This window comes from Peromyscus californicus, unplaced genomic scaffold (genome assembly GCF_007827085.1).
Source record: "Peromyscus californicus insignis strain IS unplaced genomic scaffold, ASM782708v3 Scaffold_6__1_contigs__length_162567912, whole genome shotgun sequence".
Lineage (NCBI taxonomy): Eukaryota > Metazoa > Chordata > Mammalia > Rodentia > Cricetidae > Peromyscus > Peromyscus californicus.
Genome location: NW_026294584.1, coordinates 139764723 through 139788423, shown reverse-complemented (window position 1 = coordinate 139788423; position 23701 = coordinate 139764723). Strand labels below are relative to the sequence as shown.

General features: G+C 45.5%; 1 protein-coding gene across 2 annotated transcripts in view; it reads right to left on the bottom strand.

The window, feature by feature from the left end:
• Nucleotides 1–23701, bottom strand: part of Ano2 (anoctamin 2) — a 347394-nt gene that overhangs the window by 195632 nt on the left and 128061 nt on the right. For both annotated transcript variants that reach the window (XM_052721782.1, XM_052721784.1), the window contains one exon: nt 22900–22964. In XM_052721782.1, coding sequence (XP_052577742.1) covers nt 22900–22964 — 65 coding nt within the window. The remainder of the gene's footprint in view (nt 1–22899; nt 22965–23701) is intronic.

Below are 23701 nucleotides of genomic sequence, written 5' to 3'. Positions count from 1 at the left end.
AGACACTTGCAGATGCACCACAAACCAGTGACCAGAACTGATGTCACCATAGAGGAGACAGGCCACTACTGGCCCCCTGCTGTGGTCCCAACTGAAACTAGAGAATCTGAATCCATGCACATGGGAACATCAGACAAACCCAAACCAAGAGACCATCTATGAAGAGACCTTTATTCTTCACAAATGTCATTGTCACGCAAGGCAAAGAAAGGATTCCAGATTAGAGGAGAATGCTGCATGACATGCCAGCTCAATGCTGTGTGTCATCATAAACTGAATCTTGGATTAAAAAAAGTAAACTTTAATTCAAGACATTATTTGAGCAATTGAAATTTCAATGTGAACTACAGAATAGTTAATATTATACCATGGTTAAGTTCCTTGTTTTGAAAACCACACTATAATGAAATTTCCTAAGCTTTAGAAACTACTCATTGAGGTATTCAGGAGTGCCCTGTTCTCTTAAGCAGTTCAGCAATAATATGCCATATAATTCATATTGTATTAATATGCATGTGTTCTTATGGATTGATATACACCATATCAATAATATTCATATGTATCCGGAAGAGAAAATCTGATAAATTTGAGCAATTCATGAATCTGAATACTGATGTTGGGGAATTATTTGTAATATTTTTGAAATATTTCTGTAAGCTTGAAATGGCTTCAAAACAAAGTAAAATAAAATAAGATAAACAGAAATGATTTCTCTCATGTTACAGAAGTCATGTCGACATGTGCTAACATTAAGCAGTAGTGATGTTTTATTTCCTAGGCTGGAAAAGCCCCGTGGAACGAAACAGCTTTCGTAAAGCACATCCAAGCTCTTAGCACACCCAGGCCTTCCTATGATCTCAGCAGAGACTCTAAGTGAACAAAGTGATAGTTGGAAATAATTATCTGCGCACAAAACAATTAGCACAATAACCACAGGGAGAAAGTTAATAGCCAGAGCCATGGTTGCAGGACAATCCTGCCCTCGTAAATATACCAGCCACGAAACTCAGCCAAACCCACTCTCTGCCCTCAGGAACTGCAAGTCTTAAATCAAAATTACAAAGCAGGGCACGCAGTAGGCTGAGCACGTTGGGAAGGAGACTGAAAACGAGGCTAGAGTTGTCCTGGAAACAATTCTGGATGGAAGAAAAGGAGCCCTCACGACTCTGGTGCTGGAATGGGTTGCACAGGGAGGCCAGCAGGCACCCCTCCCCGGATGTCTTTAAAAGAGGACACCATCTAGGATCATGTTACAACACGCACAATCTCCTTTCAAGGATTTTATCACGCAGACTGTGAGAGTACTATCTTACTTCACTCAAGCTGTGGGCTGGAGGAGTGATCAAGAAGGCCCAGGGAAAAGGCGAGGCTGGGCAGTCTGCAGAAGAGGCAGCCACTGAGAGCCTTCCTGCCCTGAGCTGTCAGCAGTCAGACAGGGCGGGGTATGCAGTCAGCAGCAGAGTGCTTGCCTAGCATGCACGAGGCCTTCTGTTGTATCCCTGCATCCAAACAATACGGAATCAAGAAATAAAGAAGTTAAAATGTAATTAAGTGACATGCTAAATGTCAGAAATGGGTTTTTATTCACAAAACAATGGCCCATTGATGAGTTATCAAAATTCAAATGGAGTCTCGGGACACGCTCCCTCCCTTGCTTACAAGTATCCATATAGGCTCTCACCCCTTGTCCTCAGGGATGGTGTTTCAGGCTTAAGCGCCAGATAGCCCTGTGCCTCTCTGAATCTCTGGATTCTGCTTTTCTGACAACTAGTTTTAAGTGTGACCAAGTGCTATGCTTAGAATTGAGATGTTTGCCTGGAGCAGAAATTTTAAGCATAGAGGTGGTCGAGAATATAAAGAAACAGTACACTGGAATGTCCTGAGCAGGCTATACTACTTCCTTCTCACACTTGCTGATAAGTGTTTAGTTAGCAGCTGTCACTTATTCCAGGGGCCAACAACATCCATTGTCTGCCAAAAAAGAATTATGGGCCCCTTTCTAGCTTCATAGCTTATCTCCACACTCACACTCACATACATACATACATACATACATACACACATGCATGCATATTAAAAGTTATGATCTGTATATGAGAGAAAGCATGCAATATTTTCTGAGTCTGAGTAAGCTCTCTTAATGTACTAACTTTATACCCATTTTCCTGCAAATGTCATAATTTCATTTTTCTTTACAGCTAAATAAAATTCAGTTGAATATCATGATCCACATATCTGTTGATGGATATATAGACTGTTCTGTTTTCTTGTTATTATCAATAGAGCAATGAACATGGGTGTGAAGTGTCTCTGTAGTAGGATATGAGTCCTTTGTGTATATGCCCGGGAGAGGTATAGTTAGGTCATACAGTGGATATAGGTTAAGAAACTAGAAAAGCAGCCATGGGAAGAGTAAAAAAAAATGTTGAAGAAGAGAGATAGATGATCTCTCTATGATATGATAGACAATGATAGAAAATAACACAAAGGTGGAAAGGGGGTAGCCAAGGGTGGGAAAGGAGACAGAAGAAGAGAATCAACAAAACAAGTTTGTTTGAAGATGCCATGATTAGTTAATTAATTAATTGAATTATACATGACAGAATTGGATCTTAAGTCAGATTTGAACAGATGAATCAGGTGTAATTCTGCATCAATACAGGGACAATGGTTGAGATGACCTAAGAGAAGGTCATCTCTGAATAAGTTCTAATTTGACTGTGGTCTAAAGATGTAAGAAGTATGGTCTTGATTCTTTAAAGCCCTTTGGACCTGCTTTATGGGCTATAATACAGATGAGCTTGACAAAAGTTCTTGACAAGAATGAGGTATTTACTAGAGTTTGGATATGCTGTTGTATTCGTGGCAATAAATTCATTAATATTTTTATTCAAATCTACCATATCCCTGGTAATTTTGTGTTACAAGAAAGCTGAAATCATCAAATATAAAAAATGAGTTGTCTGTTTCTCTGTCCTGTTTAGTCCAATTTTGCCCCATCTATTTTGAAGACCTGTTATTAAATACCCATACATCAATCAGAAATGGGGAGCTGGCTAAGTGTATGAAGTACTTGTGGTGCAAGCAAGATGACCTCAGTTGGGATCACTAGCAACCACATAAGAGCCAAGTGTCATGGCCCATGTCTGTAACCCTAGAGCCAAGGGGATGGAAGCAGGTAGATCCTAGAGGCTTGGTGTCCTGCCAGCCTAGCCAATAAGCATCATCTTCAGTGAGAGACCCTGTCTCAAAACAGTATGGTGGCAAGTGATAGAGAAAGAGACTGAAGTCAATGTCTAGCCTACTCATACTCATAAAACATCCATCTACCCACATATGCACACATACAAATACACACACACACACACATACACACACACACACACACACACACACACATTTAAGACTGCTGTGTCTTCATGTTGAAATGACTTTTATCACTGTAAATATTGCTATCACTGATCCTATTCTTATAGTAAAACTGATCTAGTGAGATGTTAAAATAACTTTACTTTGATTAGTGTTCACATAGTGTGTATGTATTTATTCTTTCATTTTTAATATATTTGCACCTTTATACTTAAGGAGTTTCTTTAACAGGCAATATATAACTAGGTGACATTTCTATTAAATTTGACAATTTCTACCTCTTATTTTTTATGTTTAAGCCATTTATACTTATTGTAATCATCATTATGGTGGAGTTTAAGACTGCTTTCTTGTATTTTGTATTTGTTTATAGCCAGTGGAGAGCTAAATTTTTTCTTGTTTGGATGGATGGATATGAAAGTTAGTATAGCCAGGTGGTGGCGCACACCCTTAATCCCAGCACTGGTGGGGGGGGGGGGGGGTAGAGGCAGGTGGATCTCTGTGAGTTCGAGCCCAGCCTGGGCTACTGAGTAAGTTCCAGGAGAGGTGCAAAGCTACACAGAGAAACCCTGTCTCAAAAAAAAAAGGAAGTTAGTACATTAAGAGAGGTGAACTAGACTCAGAAATACACATATTGCATGCTTTTTCTCATATACAGATTATAACTTTTAATATGCTTGTATGTATGTATGTATGTATGTATGTATGTATGTATGTGGGTGTGAGTGTAGAGATAAGCTATCAAACTAAATAGGGGTCCAAAGTTTTTCTGCCTTTTGTTTAATGTCAGCACACAAATACACACATACACATACAGAGAGAGAGAGAGAGAGAGAGAGAGAGAGAGAGAGAGAGAGAGAGAGAGAGAGAGAGATCTATATACTTATGGCAGAATGCTAGTTTTCCACTAGCAATTCCATCTTGGTCTGATGTGGAAGTAGGAAATACATATTTTAAAAGGTTTCTTGGGTGATTCTGCTAGAGTTTGAACCCACTGCTTTAACCCAAAGATAATAACTTTAGATGATATGGATTTGTAAGATATTAGATCAGATATAAGGCGAAAGGAGGTTTTAGGACCTTTAGGAAAATAGAGAGCCTGCTCCAACCAAAAATATTCATATTTAATGATTGTTTTAAATGTGTTTTGAACACTTGAAAATTCATCTCCCAGATATGCTCTTCCCTGAGATCACTTAGTCAGCCTGCTACTTTTAAAGGGATGGGTAGAACTGGGCTCTATGGAGGGCTGACAGCTCAGGACAGCAATCCATAATGACCTACGATGGGTAGCCATGAATTCCTTATGTGCATGGAAGACAAGTGCGTGCTTTAGCAACAGAGAGCTTATGTTTAGCTATGCTGTATTCACGGTTGGCCCACCTTCATCCCTCTCACATGAACACTTAACTCTCTTTGGGTAGTATTAATGGAATCTGTGTCTTCCACCACTGAATTTCACTTTGTTGGCTTTGGCTCATGGTTCTGGCCTATCAGAAATGTTTTGACTACTGATTCTATCATATCTTGAAGATGTCTCCTTTACTTACACTTGTATCAGTTGAAAATCTAGTAAATGTGAGTTCCCATTCTCAGGTACCCAGAGGTATTATGTAGACCCCATAACACAGCCTCATGAAGGGTTCTGGCCAATCAGTGCTGCCTTTGTTCTTTGTAATCTCTTCCAGAGAATAAATGAAGCACAAACTAACAAGCTTAGCACTTAGAAAGCATTCCTACAAAATGCCAGGGTGACAATGTACTTGAAGTCTTCATGTGGAATTTGTGTAAACATCCTTCTTTCTTACTTCCATATGTGGCTGATGATGTTGCAAATGGAGAAGACAGTCCACTCTTGAACAAGGCTATAAGGCCACCATTCTGTTTGGCTTTTACTCAGAAGACCCATCTCTGGCATTAATTAGCTAGGTGGCTTTAGGCAATCGAGTTTTCTTTCCTGAGCCTTAATTTTCTCATTTAGACTTTCCCTCAAATAGCCACCACCCTTCCCTGCTCTATTCTTCTGCCTCCCATAATAGAGGCCAACCTATACCTCCTGTGGGGGTCCAACATATGCCTCCCTCAGCAAGGTCTCTCTGTGCACTGGCAATTACCTCTTTAAAAAAATAGCTAGAGGAAACTTTTCCTCTCTCAACTAACTCTTCTAAATTCTATCTTACTAAGGTTCTCATTCAAACTCTTTTACATCACTGTAGCTAAGGAGTCAAACCTCATTATATGACCTGACTCCTACATCACATCCATCCCACTCATGCATCGTCTTCACTCCAGCCTCACTCAGCTACTTACAATCCCTTGAGTGGTTGTTTCCCCTCCTGCCTGGACTCATGCTGGTCTTCCTATCTGGACTACCCACGCCCTTCTTCTGTGCTCAACTCAAACCAACTCCTTATTCAAGCTCATCTCAACCATCATGTATTCCAGGAAGTCCGGCTGGGGGATTTGGATGTGCTTGTCTGGTACCTTCTGGGATTCACTATGTATGTTCTTGCTCAGCATTCTTTATCTTTTCCTTCACCTTAACTGTAAGCTTCTAGAGGAGCAGGGGGGGTTGTTTTATTTTGTTTGGTTTTGTTTTGTTACCACTGTCTGGGCTTCCTCCTGGGGACTAATAGACACTTGTTGAATCACCGACTAAGTCAAGCGCCAAGTGAGTCAATGAACCAGTCACACCACAGGCAGCTAGCTACCCACCTCCTCACCAAAGGGGCTAACAGGAGCCCTCAGCACGACATCCTGAATGGACTCAGACTCTTGGACACTGCCTCAATGCAAGGATCCAAATGTTAGAAACTCTCCTTGTGGGATTCCCCAGGCCACCAACTAGACCCTCCACCCTCCTAAAATCCTTCCCAAAGATGCTCAAATCAAATGGAAGAAAGACTAGGATGTCATCTCTGCTTTCTCCCCCCCCACACTCCCCCACCAACTCACAACCAAGGAGGAGCCACACCCCCAGATGTGCTGTCCTTGGTCCCTGGAACCCACGAAGTTAGGGGAGCCTCCTGGAAAGACATCAACTGGAAAAATCCATCCCTGCCCAGCCCTTCGCCAGGCCTCTCCCCCGCTGAGATTGCTCATTGCTTGAAGTCTACAACTCACCACTTGTTTATGTTCCTAACCCCAAGTTCAAGGGCATCTGCAATTTAATTTGAGCCATCAGTAGAGGAGGCTGTTTTCTGCTGGAGTTGGAAGAGCATAAACAAACTTCTAGGCTGAATTCTGCTTGGCATTTCCTGCCCACTCTCATGCTGGTCCCATAAATACCTCCAAGACTACCTCTAGCAGGTCCAGATGGTGGCAACTTGTCCCTAAGGCAGGGAACTATCGCTCGGAGTGGATGAGAGAAGTGCCTGGGATGGCTTGGTAGGGGCACAGTGGGAGCCGAGAGTTATTAGAAGAGGGGAGAGTGAGAAAGTTCAAGGAGCCTCAGAAGAGGCATGGAGGGAGGTAAGTTCTTCAGGCTCTGGAAGATGTGGGAAGAGCTAAGACTGCTCTGGCTGGTGGAGGAGGAATTTTTTAGACCTCCGTCAGGAGCTGTGTTCCAACCGAACGGTCAGCTGTGTCTCAACCGTCACTCACTAAAAGCGGAAAGAAACTGAACAGTCGGGAAATGTGACCTAAGAGTCACTGGCATAGAGTCTCTTCTGTCACTACCGTCCTTCTTGCCCGGAGCATCTTTGCCTACATGGAATTACCCAGACTATCCTGCTCACGATGGGAACTCTGACGATACACAGCCAACACTGAGTGAAGAGAACACTGAGGGAGAACAGAGAGAGCTCCAGACAGGGGACATCAGACTGGATGTCTTCATTACTTCATGCCCCATGAGAAGCCCACCTTGCACGCCATCCATCCTCATGGCTCACTGGTGCTTCTAAACTACACTGGGGATCGCTTTCACATTTCACAGACAGCTGACCTCAAATCACATTCATCGCTGTCTACCTACAGATGCACACCACTGGTTATTGTCACTGGATATCGAGATAAGAAGAGCCCTGGTTACTGTAAAGAGTCATCTCCCAAAGGAACAAGGCAGAGGGACCCTTCCAGTCAGTCCTCTTACTCTAATGCACACACACACACACACACACACACACACACACACACACACACACACCACTCCTACCTGGATACTCAAAGCCATTTGGAGCAGAAGTCCCCTGGCTGGGCCTCTGGGCCTTCCCAGAGAGTCAGCTGGTCTTCATACCAGGTCCCTGCCATACAGCTGCCACCCACCCTTGAGGCCAGCAGCCCTAAGATGCCATGCAGACTTTTCCATTTGTCCAGAGTTTCTTAAGTGCCTCTGATATACACCATGTGTCCGCATAGAAAAACACACACTCACCAACTCTACATAACACTCCAGATGTGAATAGAACTACAAAGACTGAAGAAAACAGAAATGGGGGTGTCTAGGAATGGCAGTAGGTTGAGGAATAGAGACCCAGGGACCTGTGTTGGGGAGATCTTGTAGATAAGGGTGAGCCTAATGGATAAACTCCAGAACTAAGGTCCAGTCTCCTGGGTCCCAATCCCTAGATTTAACTTGGCTCCATGTGAGACCAGGGGCCTTGTCACCTCCTTGGCTCCAGGATTAAGACTCTACTTTGCAGGACCATCAGAAATTAGCTCTGGAAAATTCACTATAAATCACCTCTTCTGCCCTCATTTTTTAGATAATGAAGGTAGAATCTAATTTAGCTTTTCTGAAAAATTGCTCCCCATCAACTCCACTCTATTTTAAATCTAAAGAGATTCCAGTGGCATTGGTGAAAGAGTCCTTATTTGGAGGTAGCCTCAGACATAACTTGACACCCTCATCCCTTTATTGTCTCAGGAGGGCTGAAGCTGTTTTGAAACAGAGTCTCACTATGTAGCCCAAGATAGCCTCAAAAAATCATAATCCTTGGGACTCTATCTCCAAAATGCAATAGGATTACAGGCATATACCACCATACGTGGTAACACCTCAGCTGTCAGATTTTTAATTCTTTGACAAGGAGGGGTTGGGTCTGGATGGCTTATAGTAATGCTCCCAGACCCAGTATTTTGAGTTCCCATATCTACGGCAGCATCACCTTAAGCAGTCTGAATTGTTTCATTTTACTCCAGAGCCCCTGTATAGTCACAGCTGAATGTCACCACATGCTCTCACATCCAGCCTCCCATCAGCTGCGTAGGGCATCTTTGTGGTGTTATTTATGCATTTCATCAGCACATAAGTCCTCCCTGAAGACAGAACAAAGCAGATAGATAGAGCAGCCTGGTGTCATAATGCCTGTGATTTAGGGTAAGTGTCTTGTCTACCATGAGCTACTATTATCTTCATCTTCAAAATGGGACAAGTCCTAAGGTCACAGAGTTGTCATGAAGATTCAGTTGGAGCGTGCAAACAAGGGTCTAGTGAATCTGATTCCAAGGGCTTAGGGTACATGATATGTTGGTGATGGTTGACAGACACTACCACTTACACAAGCCCCAGTGATGAACAGTGCTGAAACACAACCCAGGGGACAGGGGGTTCCTAGGAATGTAGAGAAAAGAGTGCCTGGCCTCAGCTGTGGCATCAGGCTGCTCACAAATCCTCTCTGAAGGAGAGAGGACACTTAGGAGAAGGCTTCCCTCCCCTCAGACCTCCCACCCCACCACTCTATCCTGTTAGCTATGAAAACCATCACCCCAGTTCCTTTCTAGGGCCCCCCCTCCAAAAATATCCCAGATCTCTTAAAGTAAGAACCAAGCTGGCAATGTCTGTATGACCCACAGGTGTGAATTTACGTAATCCAAACCCATCAAAGATGGACCTGTTTCCTTCAAGCCCCAAATCCTCAGCAAGCCCACAAGATCCTCAACTACCCGGCCCTTGTTTTCCTATCCAGTCTGCCCTCTCATGGCCTCTCTGTAGGGCTCATCAGCTTCCAGGTTTCCTCTACCTTGTACATGGTGGTGACACCAGACTTAGGAGTTCAGATCCAGTCTCTACTACTTCCAGGCTATGTTGGTGTAGAGCTAGCTAATCTCGTGTACTTCAACAGCCTCTTCTGCAAAGGAAAGCTAATGGCGTCCTTCCCAGAGAAGAGCAAAGGTTTGGGACAGTGCCTGCTGCCCCATCAGTCCCATCTAACAGAGTGTTCCCCGTTTTCCTCATCTTTACCCAGCTCATCTCTGTCTCTATCACATCTTAGTTTAAATATCACCTCCTCAGGAAGGCCACTTCCCACTAGATTGAACTGCACTGTATCTGTGTGGCCACTAAAAGTCCCTTTCTTCCTGTAAAGTAGCCCACACCACACTCACCTTTAACAGTGTGCTGTCTGTTCTCAGTGAGGTCAGAGGCCCCCTGAGCTCAACCAGGACAGCCTTTCCTAGACAGTCTGGGTTTGCACTCATTTTCACAGAGTGGTGAACTGGACCGGTGTTCAGTTACTATCAACTCCACTGAGAGTCATGCTTAGCCATGTGATCTGCCTTAGCCAATGAGACATTAGTGATATGATGATCACTGCATTTCTCCCTGGCTTTCCCCATACCTTTGTGGTTCTCTATAAGAAGAACATGCCCAAGTAGTTGCTGATCTCAGCAGAACATGAAGATCTATCAAGAACTATACAGTCTGAAGCCTGGAGTGAAAGCTCACTGACTCTCTCTCTGAACACAGACTCATGAGCAAATAATAAATCAATGCCTATTGTGATTTTGCTCACTCCGGGAGGTTTCATTAGGCAGCTTTTAATGTGACAATTGCTGCCTAGACCACTCAGTGTCTTTGTGTGGAGAATTTACTTTCACACACATGTACCCCCCGATTAGAAGACGATTGCTCTAATCACTCGAGGCAGGTATACACTTGTCTTGTCTGTCACTTAAGCCTCAGCCCATAACACACTGCCTGACCCAGACAGCACTCAATAAAGACACCGGACTGAACTGAACTGAACTGTATGGTCTCTCAGATCTCTTGCCCACAACATTGGGTCTTCATACCAGCTGGGCAGTGAGCAGTCTGAGTGTGGGGTCTGGCCTTCTCTTCTTTCACCTTGGTCCCATAGAGGTTCTCCTGGTGTTTCTATCTGGCTGCTGGATCACCAGAGGACTCAACTTAATCACTTAAGAAGCCAAACCCTCAGAAACAGGCTACTTCATCCAAATAGGACACGGTCCTCGGGACGGGACAAAAGTGGGAAGTAAAAGTAGTGGGTGGTGTGTCGCACTGAGGGTGGAGCAGGCGTGGAAAGGTCAGATCCACAGCGTGAGAATGCTGCCTGAGGTAGGAGGTGGGGTGTTCAATGTCTCAAGCAAGGCAAAGAAACGTCGTTTGTCTGTGGCTGACTTGTGTCTCTCTGCGGGCAGCTTGCCTTCCTGACCCAGAGTTGAAGGCTGCACAGACTATCAACCCAAGAGATTGCCACCATTTTGTTAGAAGGGCTAAGGGCTAGAAATCGTGCTGTTTGGACTACCATTCTCAATTCAAATGCTAAGTGAATAGTGCAAAAACTCAGTCCTCTCTCTCCCCTTCCACTCTCTGTGACTACTTCCGGCTGAATACAGATCCAGTGAATGAACCAGTAAGGGCAGCAGCTCAGAGCCCCAGGGTTTCCTGAAGCCCTTCTCCAGGCTGAGTGACTAAGGCACGAGTCCCACATCCCTTTCTGATCTGCACCAACAGTGTACCAGCGGCAGACAGCAATCCCTGGCAGTCACTCAACTGTCAGCGTTTTTGAATACCTTTAGATAATCTCAAGAACTTACTAGGGGACAACTGTCTCCTAGGCAAGAAACATGAAGATTTTTTTCTTATATTCTATTTGCTTTTGGGGGTCTGTGACTTCCAAACTCACAGAGTGCTGTGGTTTTCCGTCTCTAAAATGGAGGCAAGTGTCTGTACAGAAAGCCTGGGTGTGCCGGGCTAATTAAATTTAGCTACCTTGTGGTGGTTGTAACGTGTGTTCTGCCTGTGTTATTCAGTGTGTTAAGATGGTTTCTGTTGATGTTGGTTACATACCCATGTGGTGTGGGTGGAGAACTTCACTCCAGGGAATATCATTAGCAGAAGTGGGGAGCTCAGGGGTTCCAGAGACACGTGGCAAATCAGTGGCTCCCGGGATCAAACAGTCGGGCCGTGTCCATGGTAACGCGTCTTGATGTCAGTCCCTCATGTCTCCCAGGGCAAGATCAGTCCCTCGGATCTACCCGAGATCCCTCCCTGACTCCCACAGACAGAATTGCAGTTGCCTTCACATGGCCCAGGGGTCTTAGAGGACAGTGATGCAACTCTTATGGAGAGGAATGCCTGTGTGCCTAGGAAGGCCGGTCCAAGATTCCCCAGGAGAGAACAGAAGTGAAGGAAGGAACCTCCACAGACCTTCTCCATCCTTACCTGGAGGCTAGGAGGAGAGCGAACCCTGAAACTTGCCAGCAATCCTCTGCTCTGCCACCTCCCCAGATTCCAGAGACGCTACTTGAAAGCATCTCTCTGGTATCTGTTGTCATGGTCCCTGGTCCCTCTGGGATCTAGCCCTCTTTTTCCATTCTGTCTTCAAGATCTCCTCCAGTCACTTCTCTCAGTGGTCTGACTGTTGAGTCTTGAGTCAAGCCTATGTTAGCCCCCAAATTGCAAACCTTCCCAAGGATGGTTTTTCTCCTGTCAGACTTACACATAATATCTAAAACTCACCTATATGACTTCTCTGATCAGCTTTCTGAAGGCCAGTGTCTAAGCCCTTCAAAACCTCCCACCACCTTGCCCCAGCCTTGCTGTGTACCTGATACATATTTGGTGGGATTTATAGTTCTGTGACCTGTATCAGAAGCTCTCTTAAGACCTTGTATCTCATTATCATATTTCAAGATCTCCATCTCCCCTCCTCTTGGAGGATTCAACACTCAGTCTGAAGTTCTACATCTTGATGCAGACACTGACTCTTGCCTTGTTAACAGGCTCTGGACTGTTTTAAGATGCATCTTTAATGAATTATGCTTCTTGTGACCCTCCCCGCCCCCAAAGCAAGCGAAAAGGGTAAGGCACAGTACTTCACAGTCAAGGTACCCTATTACATCACACTGTGAGTCCCCTGGAGCTACAGTAGCATCAAGTTACTGTGACTGAATAGCAAAGTCATTTCCACCAAGTAGGGACCCTCCCCCATTCCCACACATTGCAGGAGCCCGGCTCCATATGGGACCATGGAAGCATCTTAAGATTGCACACAGTGCTAACTGGCTGGGGGCTCTGACTGCTGCAGCTGCAACCAAGACAACAGGGCAGATGAGAGACTGGAGGAGAAGCCACTCTCTTGGCCAAGGAGGGAGTTGACAGCTGACAACCTGACCCTCATGGAGGCCGTCAGAATTAAAGACAGCAAAACATAGAAATGAACAATGAACAACCAACAGCATGAGCCTTGAGGGGGCACATTATCCTTGCTGAGCTCAAAGGGGAATGTGTGCAAAGATAACCCCTCTTGAAGCAGAGCTGGACAGTAGTCAACACACTGTGTTTGTAAGTAGAGCACACCATGTTTTCCTGAGGAGACTAACAATTGAAGGGACTGACACGAGGTCACTGGGGACCCAGCTAGCTTAACATCAGCTGGATGAAGCTCTGCAGCACTTCCCACCACACAGCACAAGGAAAGAACAAGTCACACAGATTTGGATCGGATTCCAAACGAGCTTTCTCTGTGGCTTTGGGAAGCCCTTACCTCACCGAGGTCATTACATTCATGACAAAATGGAGGCAGTAATGCCCACTGGGCAAGGCCGCTGTGGGGCACAGAGGTCACACATGTTAAGTGCTTGTAAAGAGCCATGTGACAGTCTGCTACTTCAGGGAGTATTGTAATCCCTCCTCGGGGACAGATAAGTGATAGGTCCATTCAAGCAGGTCTGGAGCTATCACTACTGTATTTGGACACTGTCTCATCTAAATTCCTCACGGTCGTACTGCGGGAGGCAGGACAGGTGCTGTGAGGAAATCGCAGCTGGAGAGAGGATGGGTTGCCCAAATACTACACAAGGTGAAGAAAAGCTTGAGTCAAAATGGTGTTTTCATTCTTTACCCTCTGCTTCCAGACTGAAGGAAATCCAGGGGTGGGAAGTTGAGGGTCTGCTGAGAGGTACAGGTCACTCTATCCATCTCCTAATTTTACAAACAGCAGCCTCACTCCTTCCCCTTACTCCTCCTAGAGTAGGGAGTTGTTAAGTCTGTATCCTAGAGATACGTCTCCAAGTCTCTGGTCTAAGCATTTTGTCGTCCATTTAATGCTTGCAGCCTGGCAGTTCTCCTTGGGTGTACTGGCCTAAGTTGGACGTGTAGTGGGTAACCGTTCCAGCTTTAATCTGGAAGTTCCAACCCCCACTGAGGCTTCGGTAACTGTCACGCCTACAAGGCGGGGCCAAGAGAGGACCCTGAAGGCCTGAGATCCAGATGCGCGCAGCCTCTCTTGGTTCCTGGACCCTGGTTGCTGGATGCAGACCTAGCAGAGTTCTCCAGAGAACACCGCTGGACTGCGACACACCTTTTCCGGACCCTGTTACCTATCCCTTCACTTGTAAGTTACCCCACAAAATAAACCTCCCTCTTAACTACGTGGAGTGGCCTTAATAATTTCACCAATATGGACGTGTGGCATAGTAAGTCACCCGGTCAAGTGACCATAACTTAGTCTCTAAATTTTTTTCAGAGAATGTCAGAAATCACCGGTGCTTCAAAACAAAGAATTCCAGTTGCCTCCAGCAGTCTTTGCTCACAACCCTGAGCCCATCACCATGGAGGACTATTTCACTATTCCAGGAGTCAGTTCTCCTGCCGGATAGTTTCCATATGCTGTCTTCATACAGCCTCGCGGCTACTTTTTCTAAGTTTTCTCCAGCCCTCTGCCCCTTACATCTCCCAGAAAAGCCCAGAAGCTATCTACAAGCCTGGGGATTTCCCCTTGAACTTGGGGTCCTTGGGAGTAGGGGTCATACTTAGTCTCCATAGCCACTCACAATGTCTGACTTCACAGCATGTATGTTGGCTTTGCCACTCCAGGGGACCGTGGGTAAGGCTCTATCTCCGAGGCCCCCAGGTTCCTGAGTCCTGAGAGTAAGCATCATTCTGGGGCTTTTAGAAGAGTCATGGTCATAGATGGAAATGTGGCAAGGCCTCAGGGTGTTTGTTACTGTTTTTTATGGAGGAAAGAAAGCTGAGGCTCATGAAAACTGATAAAGAGACAGTGGCTATTTTCAGATACATAAAGGTTTGACCTACATGATAAGAGTGTGTTAGTTTTCTACCACTGCAAAATATGTGACAGAGTCAAAAAGAAGAAAGGTCGGTTTTGGTTCAAGGTTTCCAAGGTTTCAGTCTGTGGTTGGTTGGTTCTGCCATTCTGGGTTCTGGTAGTTTTGTACATCATTAAAGGAATGCATGGCAAGGGAAACTTTACCTCACAGCATCCAAGAATCAAAGAGACATGAAGGCACCAGGATCCCAATATCCCCTTCGAGATCATGTCTTTTGGGGGCTACCCATTCTCTCTTGGGGTAATGACATGACTGCCCCAAGCTAGGCCCTAAGCCAGCTCTTAAATGTTCCACTTCCTTCTGACAGCACCATGGCATGGGATAAACTAACTCCATTTTGCATTCTGAAATGGGCAATGAGCCTTTGGGAGACAGGAATAGGATACTATGGTATGGAACTACACTGCAAAGGCCTGTGTTGTTATTGGGAATTGGGGGGACCTGTGGGGAGATATGTTCTTTTCTACTGAGAGGAAGTTAGATCATAGGAGGAATGACATTTGAAGGGAATATTGGGACTCTAGCCCCTTCCTGGCTGTTTCTTAGCCACCACAGGTGAACAGGCCTCCTCTGCCACATCTTCTCTCCACGATGTGTGTACATAAGCTCACATTAAGTCTGAGGGTACCAAGCAACCGTGGAGAGAAAGCTCTGAAACTGTGAGCCAAATAAACTTTTCCTTCTTTTAAGTTGCCTATCTCAGGTAATTTGTCACAGTGATGGAAAGTTGCCTAACAAGAGGGTATTCTTATTCTATACAGGAAGCAGAACCAGAACCAAAAGAGGGGGTATTGCAGAGTTCTGGTTATCTTTCCACCAACTTTCTAGTGCCTAGAAACCTCCACCAGAGACCCACATTGCCTGGGGCTAAGTACTCCCGATTAGAAAGAGAAGAGAAAGCAGAAGCCATCTTCACAGCCTTCACCATGCATTTGCTAGATGCTGCTGCAAACAGAACTCTTGGTTCCTTCCTTCTGCGGCCAAGCACTAAAGTGTCTGGCCTGTCAGCTGTGTGCCACCTCTACGATGTCATGATTTGTCCAGGGATTCTAATGCACACCAAGGCCGAGGAGGCACAAAACTAGTCTGCCATATTTGTTCCAGATAATATCAGCTAGTTCCCCGGAGAAATAAGACAAGACATGAGTTCCAAGGGCAAGGAGCTGGTGATCCAGAAGGCTCCTTCCATCTCTGCTCAGAGAATTCTGGGTCAACATGGGAAATGTAAGTAGCCTATTGGTACCTTAGAACTCAACATCTGTACCACATGACTGATGTTAATAGAAGGGTTAAAGTTTGATCCAAAACAGGAGCTGCCATCTATGCACAGCTACTGTGAAGAAAGGGACTCTGTCCTCAGAAGTCTTAGGCTGTGGCTTTACATAGAAGCTGAAACCGTCAGACCCTAACTCCTGTGCCCATGGGTCAGCCACCAGACCAGCAGCAGCCTTCCCTCTGAAAGGGTCCAAACTGGAACCAGCCAGTGCTCCATGGGGGAAGGGAGAGAAAGCAGACTGCAATCGAGTCTTTTCCTGGTTGAATTTAGCCAGCACCCTGACCTACCAGACAGACCAGAATGTATAGCCAGGAACCTTCTCGTCCTTCTTAGCTGTGTTACTGCACCCACCAGCTGCTCGCTTTCCTCTGCCTCCTCCTCTCTCACACCCTCCGTGGTGAGTCTCTATATAATTTTCTCCAGAATTATCAAGCACAATGTCCTCCTAGGTGCAAGGTGTTTCCTAGTTAAATATGGCCTCCTCGTGCTCAGACCCATGCAAGGGCTATGGTGCTTGCTGCCATCTTTCCTTAGTCTCCTTTTCTGGAACCAGCTTTTCCTTCCTCCCAACCCTGGGCTTCCTGCTGACTCACAGGGCTTAGAAAGGGACAAGAGACAGGTAGATACAGAATCCTAAGAGATGAGGTCTGTAAGTCAATTGTGTGAACTACCCATCCTCAATTGAGAGCGATAATGGACCCAGCTTCCTATCAGTGCTGTGGGATGTCGTTCTGTATGTTGTGAATAGGTGTTGCTCTGATTGGTTGATAAATAAAACACTGATCAGCCAGTAGCCAGGCAGGATGTATAGGTGGGGCAAGCAGACAAGGAGAATTCTGGGAAGAGAAGAGGCTGAGTCAGGAGTCGCCAGCCAGACACAGAGAAAGCAAGATGACAAGGCAGAACTGAGAAAACGTACCAAGCCACATGGCTAAACATAAATAAAAATAATGGGTTAATTTAAGTGTAAGAACTAGTCAGTAATAAGTCTGAGCTAATGGCCAAGCAGTTATAATTAATATAAGTTTCCAAGTGATTATTTTATAAGCAGGCCATGGGACTGTGGGGGCCTGGTGGTACCAGAGAAAAAAATCTGACTACATTTTTCCCAGAACCCCACAGCTCAATTGACTTGGATCCATGGACCCATTTCTATGACTTTATCTAGTTATAGGCCAGCTGTTTGGTTTTGGATATTTACATTTTTGATAACTTAGAATTCTGTTGACATGGGACATGATTGCTCCTGGCAGCACTGATTTGATCCTGAGAGAATGTTGGGCTTCTGAGACATTTCCATTTGGAAGTTTGTCTTCTTTTGGCACAAAATGGCCTACTAAGTAAAGAACTGCCCTTGCCTCGACTGCTGACAGTACGAATGCTGTCCTTTCTGGACAAGCGAGACACAAGGAAAAGTGACTACTGAACTCTGCCAAGACAGGGTAAGATGGTCTTTCAGAATTCCTGCTTCTGAAAATGGTCTGCAGATATTCTAGGCCTATAGCCAATTTGAATGCACCAACGATGCTGAGAAATTTTAAGTGACTGTCCAGGCTGCCAGCTGTTTATGCCTACTCTCACAAGACTCCGGAAAGTTGCTTGTGTCCTTCTCCCATTTCTCAGGTATTAATATATTCCTTCTCGGGTCTTTGATGGGATTGAAGACTAACAGTTATAGTTTCAATCTTCTTGTATCTTAGCTAAAACATATTTAGTATAGATTCAGGTTCTTCAAGATAGGACACCTTTTGGAATGATCTCTGTAATGTGCCATTTACCTATGCTCCAGACTTCTCTGGATTTTAGTATGTGTTTCTTGTTTGATGTTATTCTTGTTGGTTGTAGTTCCATTTTTGTTTATGTTATTACCCTTTGTTTTCCCTGGACAATACTTGATAATCATTCTTATTGTATATAGTTTGCATTAAGATTAGAACCTTCTTATTTAGACAAAAAGGGGAAATGTAATGGTATTTGCTCCACCCATGACCTTGGGCTCTATGGCCCAAAGGGGGCAGTGCTTCCTACTGTTGTACATCACCTCTGATAAGGAGATGGAGAAGGGTCACAAGCCCCTTCTTTCTGCTCCTATCTGTGAGGTAGATTCACTCCCAGTCAGATCAGAGGACGATTTCTGCTGTCTACTCTGTTCTGTAATCATGAGTGTATTCCCTCAATTTATATCTTAATAAATTCTGTTACCCATTTCATAGATTCACATGGATTGATCTTAATATGTCAGTGTGATTTTCAGCCATAATTTCAAGCTAAACAATGTATTCTCATATGGGACAGTGCAGACTTTCAGTAAAGATACACCCTTCAACACCAATCCTTCAGAAACCAACAACTCTGATCCAGTGCCCACCTCTTCCAGGAAGTCTTCCCCTACTCTGCTAGGAGCACTTACCCTCCCCATGCTGCCCATACTATTAAGTATGTTTGCTATTATGGTCTTGATATGCCTCACTTCATTGCATCTTGCACATCCGTCTCCCTATATAATGGCCAAATCCTGAAAGCCATGGGCTGTACTTTAATCGTTATACCTTCCCGTAAGGCTGAGCAAAGATACCTGCTCATTCCAAGCATCAGTAAATGTGTATTGCATTAAGATGCATGACCTTTCTAAAACCCAGGTAGGAGTCAAAGAGAAGGCAGCAGGGCTCAGGAAATAATTAATCGTGAGCTGATCAACATTTTGCTCTGTATTTTCTCCTTCAAACCAGCTGTGGCCTTCCCCAACATGGCCTGTCCTGCCAGGAAAAAAGGATGTGGCCAGTCCTGCCTCCCTCTTGGAGGGGAATTTATTATTATTATTATTATTATTATTATTATTATTATTATTATTATTATTATTTGTGTGCGTGCATGGTGGAGATTGGGAGGTACCACAGCATGCATGTGGAGGTCAGAGGACAACTTTTGTGAAGTTGGTTATCTCTTTCTACCTGTATGTGAGTTCCAGGGACTGAACTGGGGTTGCCAGACTTGCAAGGCAGGCCCCTTTATCTGTTGATCTGTCCTGCCAGCCCCTCTGGGAGGTATTGGAATGAGTTACATTTCAGAGAGGAAAACTGAGACACAGATATGGGGGAGGACAGATCAGATTGCACAGTCTGCTATGGAAAGTCCCTTAGAAAACAAGACAAGGACAATGGCTGATCCTGGAAGTAGAAGGTGGGAAAGTCGATTCCTATGAGTCAGGCTTCTGCCAGGTCACAGTGCAGGGCTAGATCTAGGGCAAATTGTGAGCTATGTAGCAAAATGGGGAACATGGCCACCCAAAGTCTCTGGATATTGTTCCCCAAATAGACAGTATGTTGAGATCACTGTGGCAAACATGCCATATCTCGATGCTTCATTCCTGACTCTGATTTTAGCTGCAGGGAAGCCTCACCCATGAGGACATAGTTCCTGGAAGTAGAAAGAGAAAGAGCTGTCTCCTCTCTCTCTCCAGACTTCAGTAGGGGACATGGCTGTTGAGCATAGTGAATGCTCTCTTTTCATCAGCCCCTCCATGTGCACCTCCCCCAGAGTCAACAGGTTACAATCTCTGAGCTTAGCACTTCTAGAACCTTCTCTTCCTCATGTTGTCAAAGCTAGGCAATGGCACACACACACACACACACACACACACACACACACACACACACACACACTGCATGTATACATGTGCATATATACCTATGAGACATCAATTTCAGCCAAGTACAGTTAAGAGCATAATCTAATTCAGACGATATTTAAAGGCTAATGCTTTGCCCAAGACATATCAAAATCTCAAGATGAAGAAAATCAGCCCATAAGCACACAGTTCTTGTGAAAACCTAAATCTTATCTTTGATTGGATATTGGCTTAAACCTGTTCAAATACAAAAGGCCTCAGGTCTCCCAATTACCCTAGAAAATGAAGGCTGCCTCCCTGCTACATCAGCGCAGCTTGACCCAGAGCAGTAAAGGCAGAAGCCTACTCCTCCGTGAAGATCCTCTTATCCCCTAAGGGGGCACAGGAGCCATTTGTTCCATCTCAGACCTCACCCCTCTATAATATTCTTGGTCATGAACTGCTATTTAAAAACTCCCAGAGAGATCTTCTGGGTTGGTTTGCACCCATACACCTGAGTCTCTGCCAGATCCCGGTCTAGGAAATATTCCAGAAAATTCTTGCAGGTGTGCACATTCATGCAAGGCCTTCAGGCCCCAAGGATTCCAGGACAAACGTAGGCTCCAGTAGGGAGATCCCTACTGGGCTGGAGAGATCATCCATGGTCTCACAGTGCAGCCTGCTGGGCACCAGTGATGTACAGTGATGTAGCGTGAAGGGTATCTGTGTAAGAATGGGCATGTATGCTGCCTCCCCTCTATGATATTCAATTTCCTTTAAGGGACCCCAAGCCTCGAGATTAGACTTCAAGGCCTTTAACGGTAAAAGACAACAAGTCCCCAGTCTTTCAACAGGCAGCACAAGTGAACATATAAGCGTTCTAGAATGTGCCAAGCCAGTGTATAAATTTTCATCCATCTTTCAAGCCAGGCTCCATGAGTGTACCTTCTTCATGAGACAAGAAAAGGCAACACCACACATTAGTAAACGGCAACCACACAAAACTATCCCACCATGGAACCCACGATGGCTCAGAGTGGGGAGCCATCAGCTTAGCCTCGATGTGCCAAGTGGGTCTTTATGGGTAGTAGCCGAAGAGTGAAAGACAAGAAGCAGGAGGGAGAAATCATGCTAAACGGGTACCTTTAAGATTAGCAAATGGGAAGCCGGGCGTGGTGGTGCACGCCTTTAATCCCAGCACTCGGGAGGCAGAGGCAGGCGGATCTCTGTGAGTTCGAGGCCAGCCTGGTCTACAGAGCAAGTTCCAGGACAGCTAGGGCTACACAGAAAAACACTCTCTTAAAAAACCAAAAAAGAAGAAGGAGAGGAGAAAAACAGCAGAGTGGCAGGGATAGCGTAAGTCCTGGGGCTTTGTGGTAGTAAAGAAGCTTCAGAGGCCTTTGAGAACTGGATAAATGAAGACTCCTTTGAGAAGAGCGTGTGGCGGGGAGGGGTCATTGTGGAGTTCACAGAGGGAAAGGGCTGCTTCCCATGTGTTTCACCTTAGTTTTCTCTGTACGAGCTCTCTGAGTATCTGCTTGTGGCTCCTAGAGAGCCTGCCCCTTCCCTCTCCCGACACCTTCCTTCCCTGGTGCCAATCAACCCTTCACTTTCCAGCATTTCCCTGAGATGCGAAGTCCTCAGGCCACAGGCTAGGCAGCTGCCTGCCCACTCCCCCCGTACACTACAGAGTGTTTATCTGACCTTCTCAGCACCTCCAGGCTCAGCCTTCCTCCCGTCCCCACCAAGGCTGTCCGTCCTGAGGACAGTCTGCAACTCTGCTCCAGTTCCCAGTGCCCAGTCTAGACAGAGCTGAGCTCTCCAAATCTGGCAGCCCGGGAACAGGACTCTGCCCCAAGGGTGATTCTTGCCCTGCAGATGAGGCTGTTGTGGTAGCCAAACCTCAGTAGGTATTGGAGTCATTTCCCATTTAACTGGCAGGCAAATCACCTGAAGCCTCTGGGGGAAAGACAGGGCTTTCTGGAAGGGAGGATTTTTGTTTTTCACTCATACTTTTAAAAACAAGTGGGTAGTCAGACAAAACAGGCGACAGAGGTGGGTGGCCACTTGAGATGCCAAGAGAAAGAGATCAAAGCCCGCTCCGAATGGAAGAAGCAGACTTGGTGTGGCCCCAGGAACAGTCTAGGTGGCCCATGCTATGAAAAGGCAGCCAGGAAACAGAGCTGCTGGGTGATGAGTCTCGGTCATAGTCACCCCCACCACTGCTCCCAGGCCCAGGCATTTCAGTTAATGATTCATCTGGAAGGAACACCTGCTTCTCCCAGTTCCTTGGGAGGGCTCACACACAGCAGGGCCAGGAGGTGAACCTGCCCAAACTCTGGCCCCGTGCTGCTTTCCTTCTCCTCAGGCTGGAATTCCTACCATGGGCTCAATCCTTTTGGCAGCTGCCCCTTACCCAAACCAGGGCAGTGGACCAGGAACACTCTTTGTGTCTGCAAGCTTGATAAGTAGATCATTAAAACCACCACAAGGGCCCATGTGATAGGGAGGCCATTATGTCGGTCTGTAAGCTAAAGTCTTCCATTTTTTCTAAATGATTGCCTCCTACCAAGTTAGCTAACAGATCCCTCAGTTCAGCCTCTCAGAATCTTGAAAGCCAAGGAGGGAGGAAAAAAATGTCTCAAAGAAATAGTAGCTTTGGTCCTCCAATGCTGCCTCCCAACATTCTATCCTGGAAGAAGGCTGACAGTGAACAACAAGTTTCTAGACTCTAGAAATCTAGAATCGGGAGTCCTTAACTATTTTAAGCTAGCCAGACTCACTGCATTCTAGTAAGTTCTTTAAAGGGTCCTTCATTGATGTTTTATAGAAGCTTGGGAAATTTCCAAGGTGTCAAATGAAGAGACAGATTCCCGGACCCAGGCTTCCTATAGTTAGAAAAGCTGTGGATAGTCCTCAGTCTCTTCCAAACCCATCAATTGATCCCTTGTGTGATTTGTCAGCTCTTTCCTCCCCCTGCACAGCATTGCAGCCACCCGAGGTTCTATTCCATCCCAGACCTTCCCTTGGAAAAGGACAAGAGAGACCATTCTCTGTTATTCCCAAAGAGCTGGCGGAGAAATTGAGAGCGTGATACTCACCTAACGACGGAAGTCTTAGAACATCAACCTGTACCATCTTCTTCCCCTTCCATCCTCCAGCATATCCCAGCACTACTTCCCCAACCATAAGCACCAGAGCAAAGGCACATAACCTGGAAGAGCAGGTCCCCCTACTTAAACAGCAGACTGCCAGGGGCCAAGACGGTGGACAGTGTATTGGTTAGGATTTGCATCTTAAGCAATCCCAAAAAGTTCCCTCCCACACTCACCTGATGAGGTCAATGGGTTGAAATTTATAAAACACTCCATAGCGTGCCCATTCCTGATACAGCAGCTAAGCAAGAAAAAAAAAAAAGGAAGACAGATTAGCAGTGGAGTGGGCAACTGTTCACCTCATTTTGTTCAATGTAAAGTCAAAATGTCATCCCCAAGGCCCAGCTTCTAGAAGTCTCGTGAGTTGTCCACACAGGTATATCCAAAGGCAGAAAGCTACAGAAACTGTCTTCTCCTTCCCCGAATAATAGAAATCACCTACACACATCTAGAAACACTCAGGTACCTAATAAGCATCACCCTTATCCCAGCTTGCCTGGCCCAGCATGAGTCCCGACACTCATTGTTCACCCACTTAACAAGTATTCACTGAATGTCGCCTATATTGCAGGCACTGTCCAGATCCTAGATGCTGCAATAAACCCATTAAAATCACTGTTGCCATGGTGCTTGTACCTGATGTGGGAAGACAACTATAAATATATAAGATTCATAAATGCCATTAAAATAAATCAAGGTGTGGATGACATAATGTGGGATGGGGGCAGGATGCTGTTTTAGGTGGGATGGATAGAGAGAGAGTGCCTCTTTGAAGAGGTGACATCAAATGTGGACAACACCCACTCTCCCTGTGCAGAGTCTCTGAGGTATCTATGGATTAGCCTGGGATAGGGACAGAGGAAACACCGGGAGACTGATATTAGGTGACTTGCAGAAGGTACCAGATTCGGTGCTAAAGGCTATGACGAAAGCTCTGGATTTTGAAGGAAAACCCTGGGTGACGTGCTGCTGAGGGGA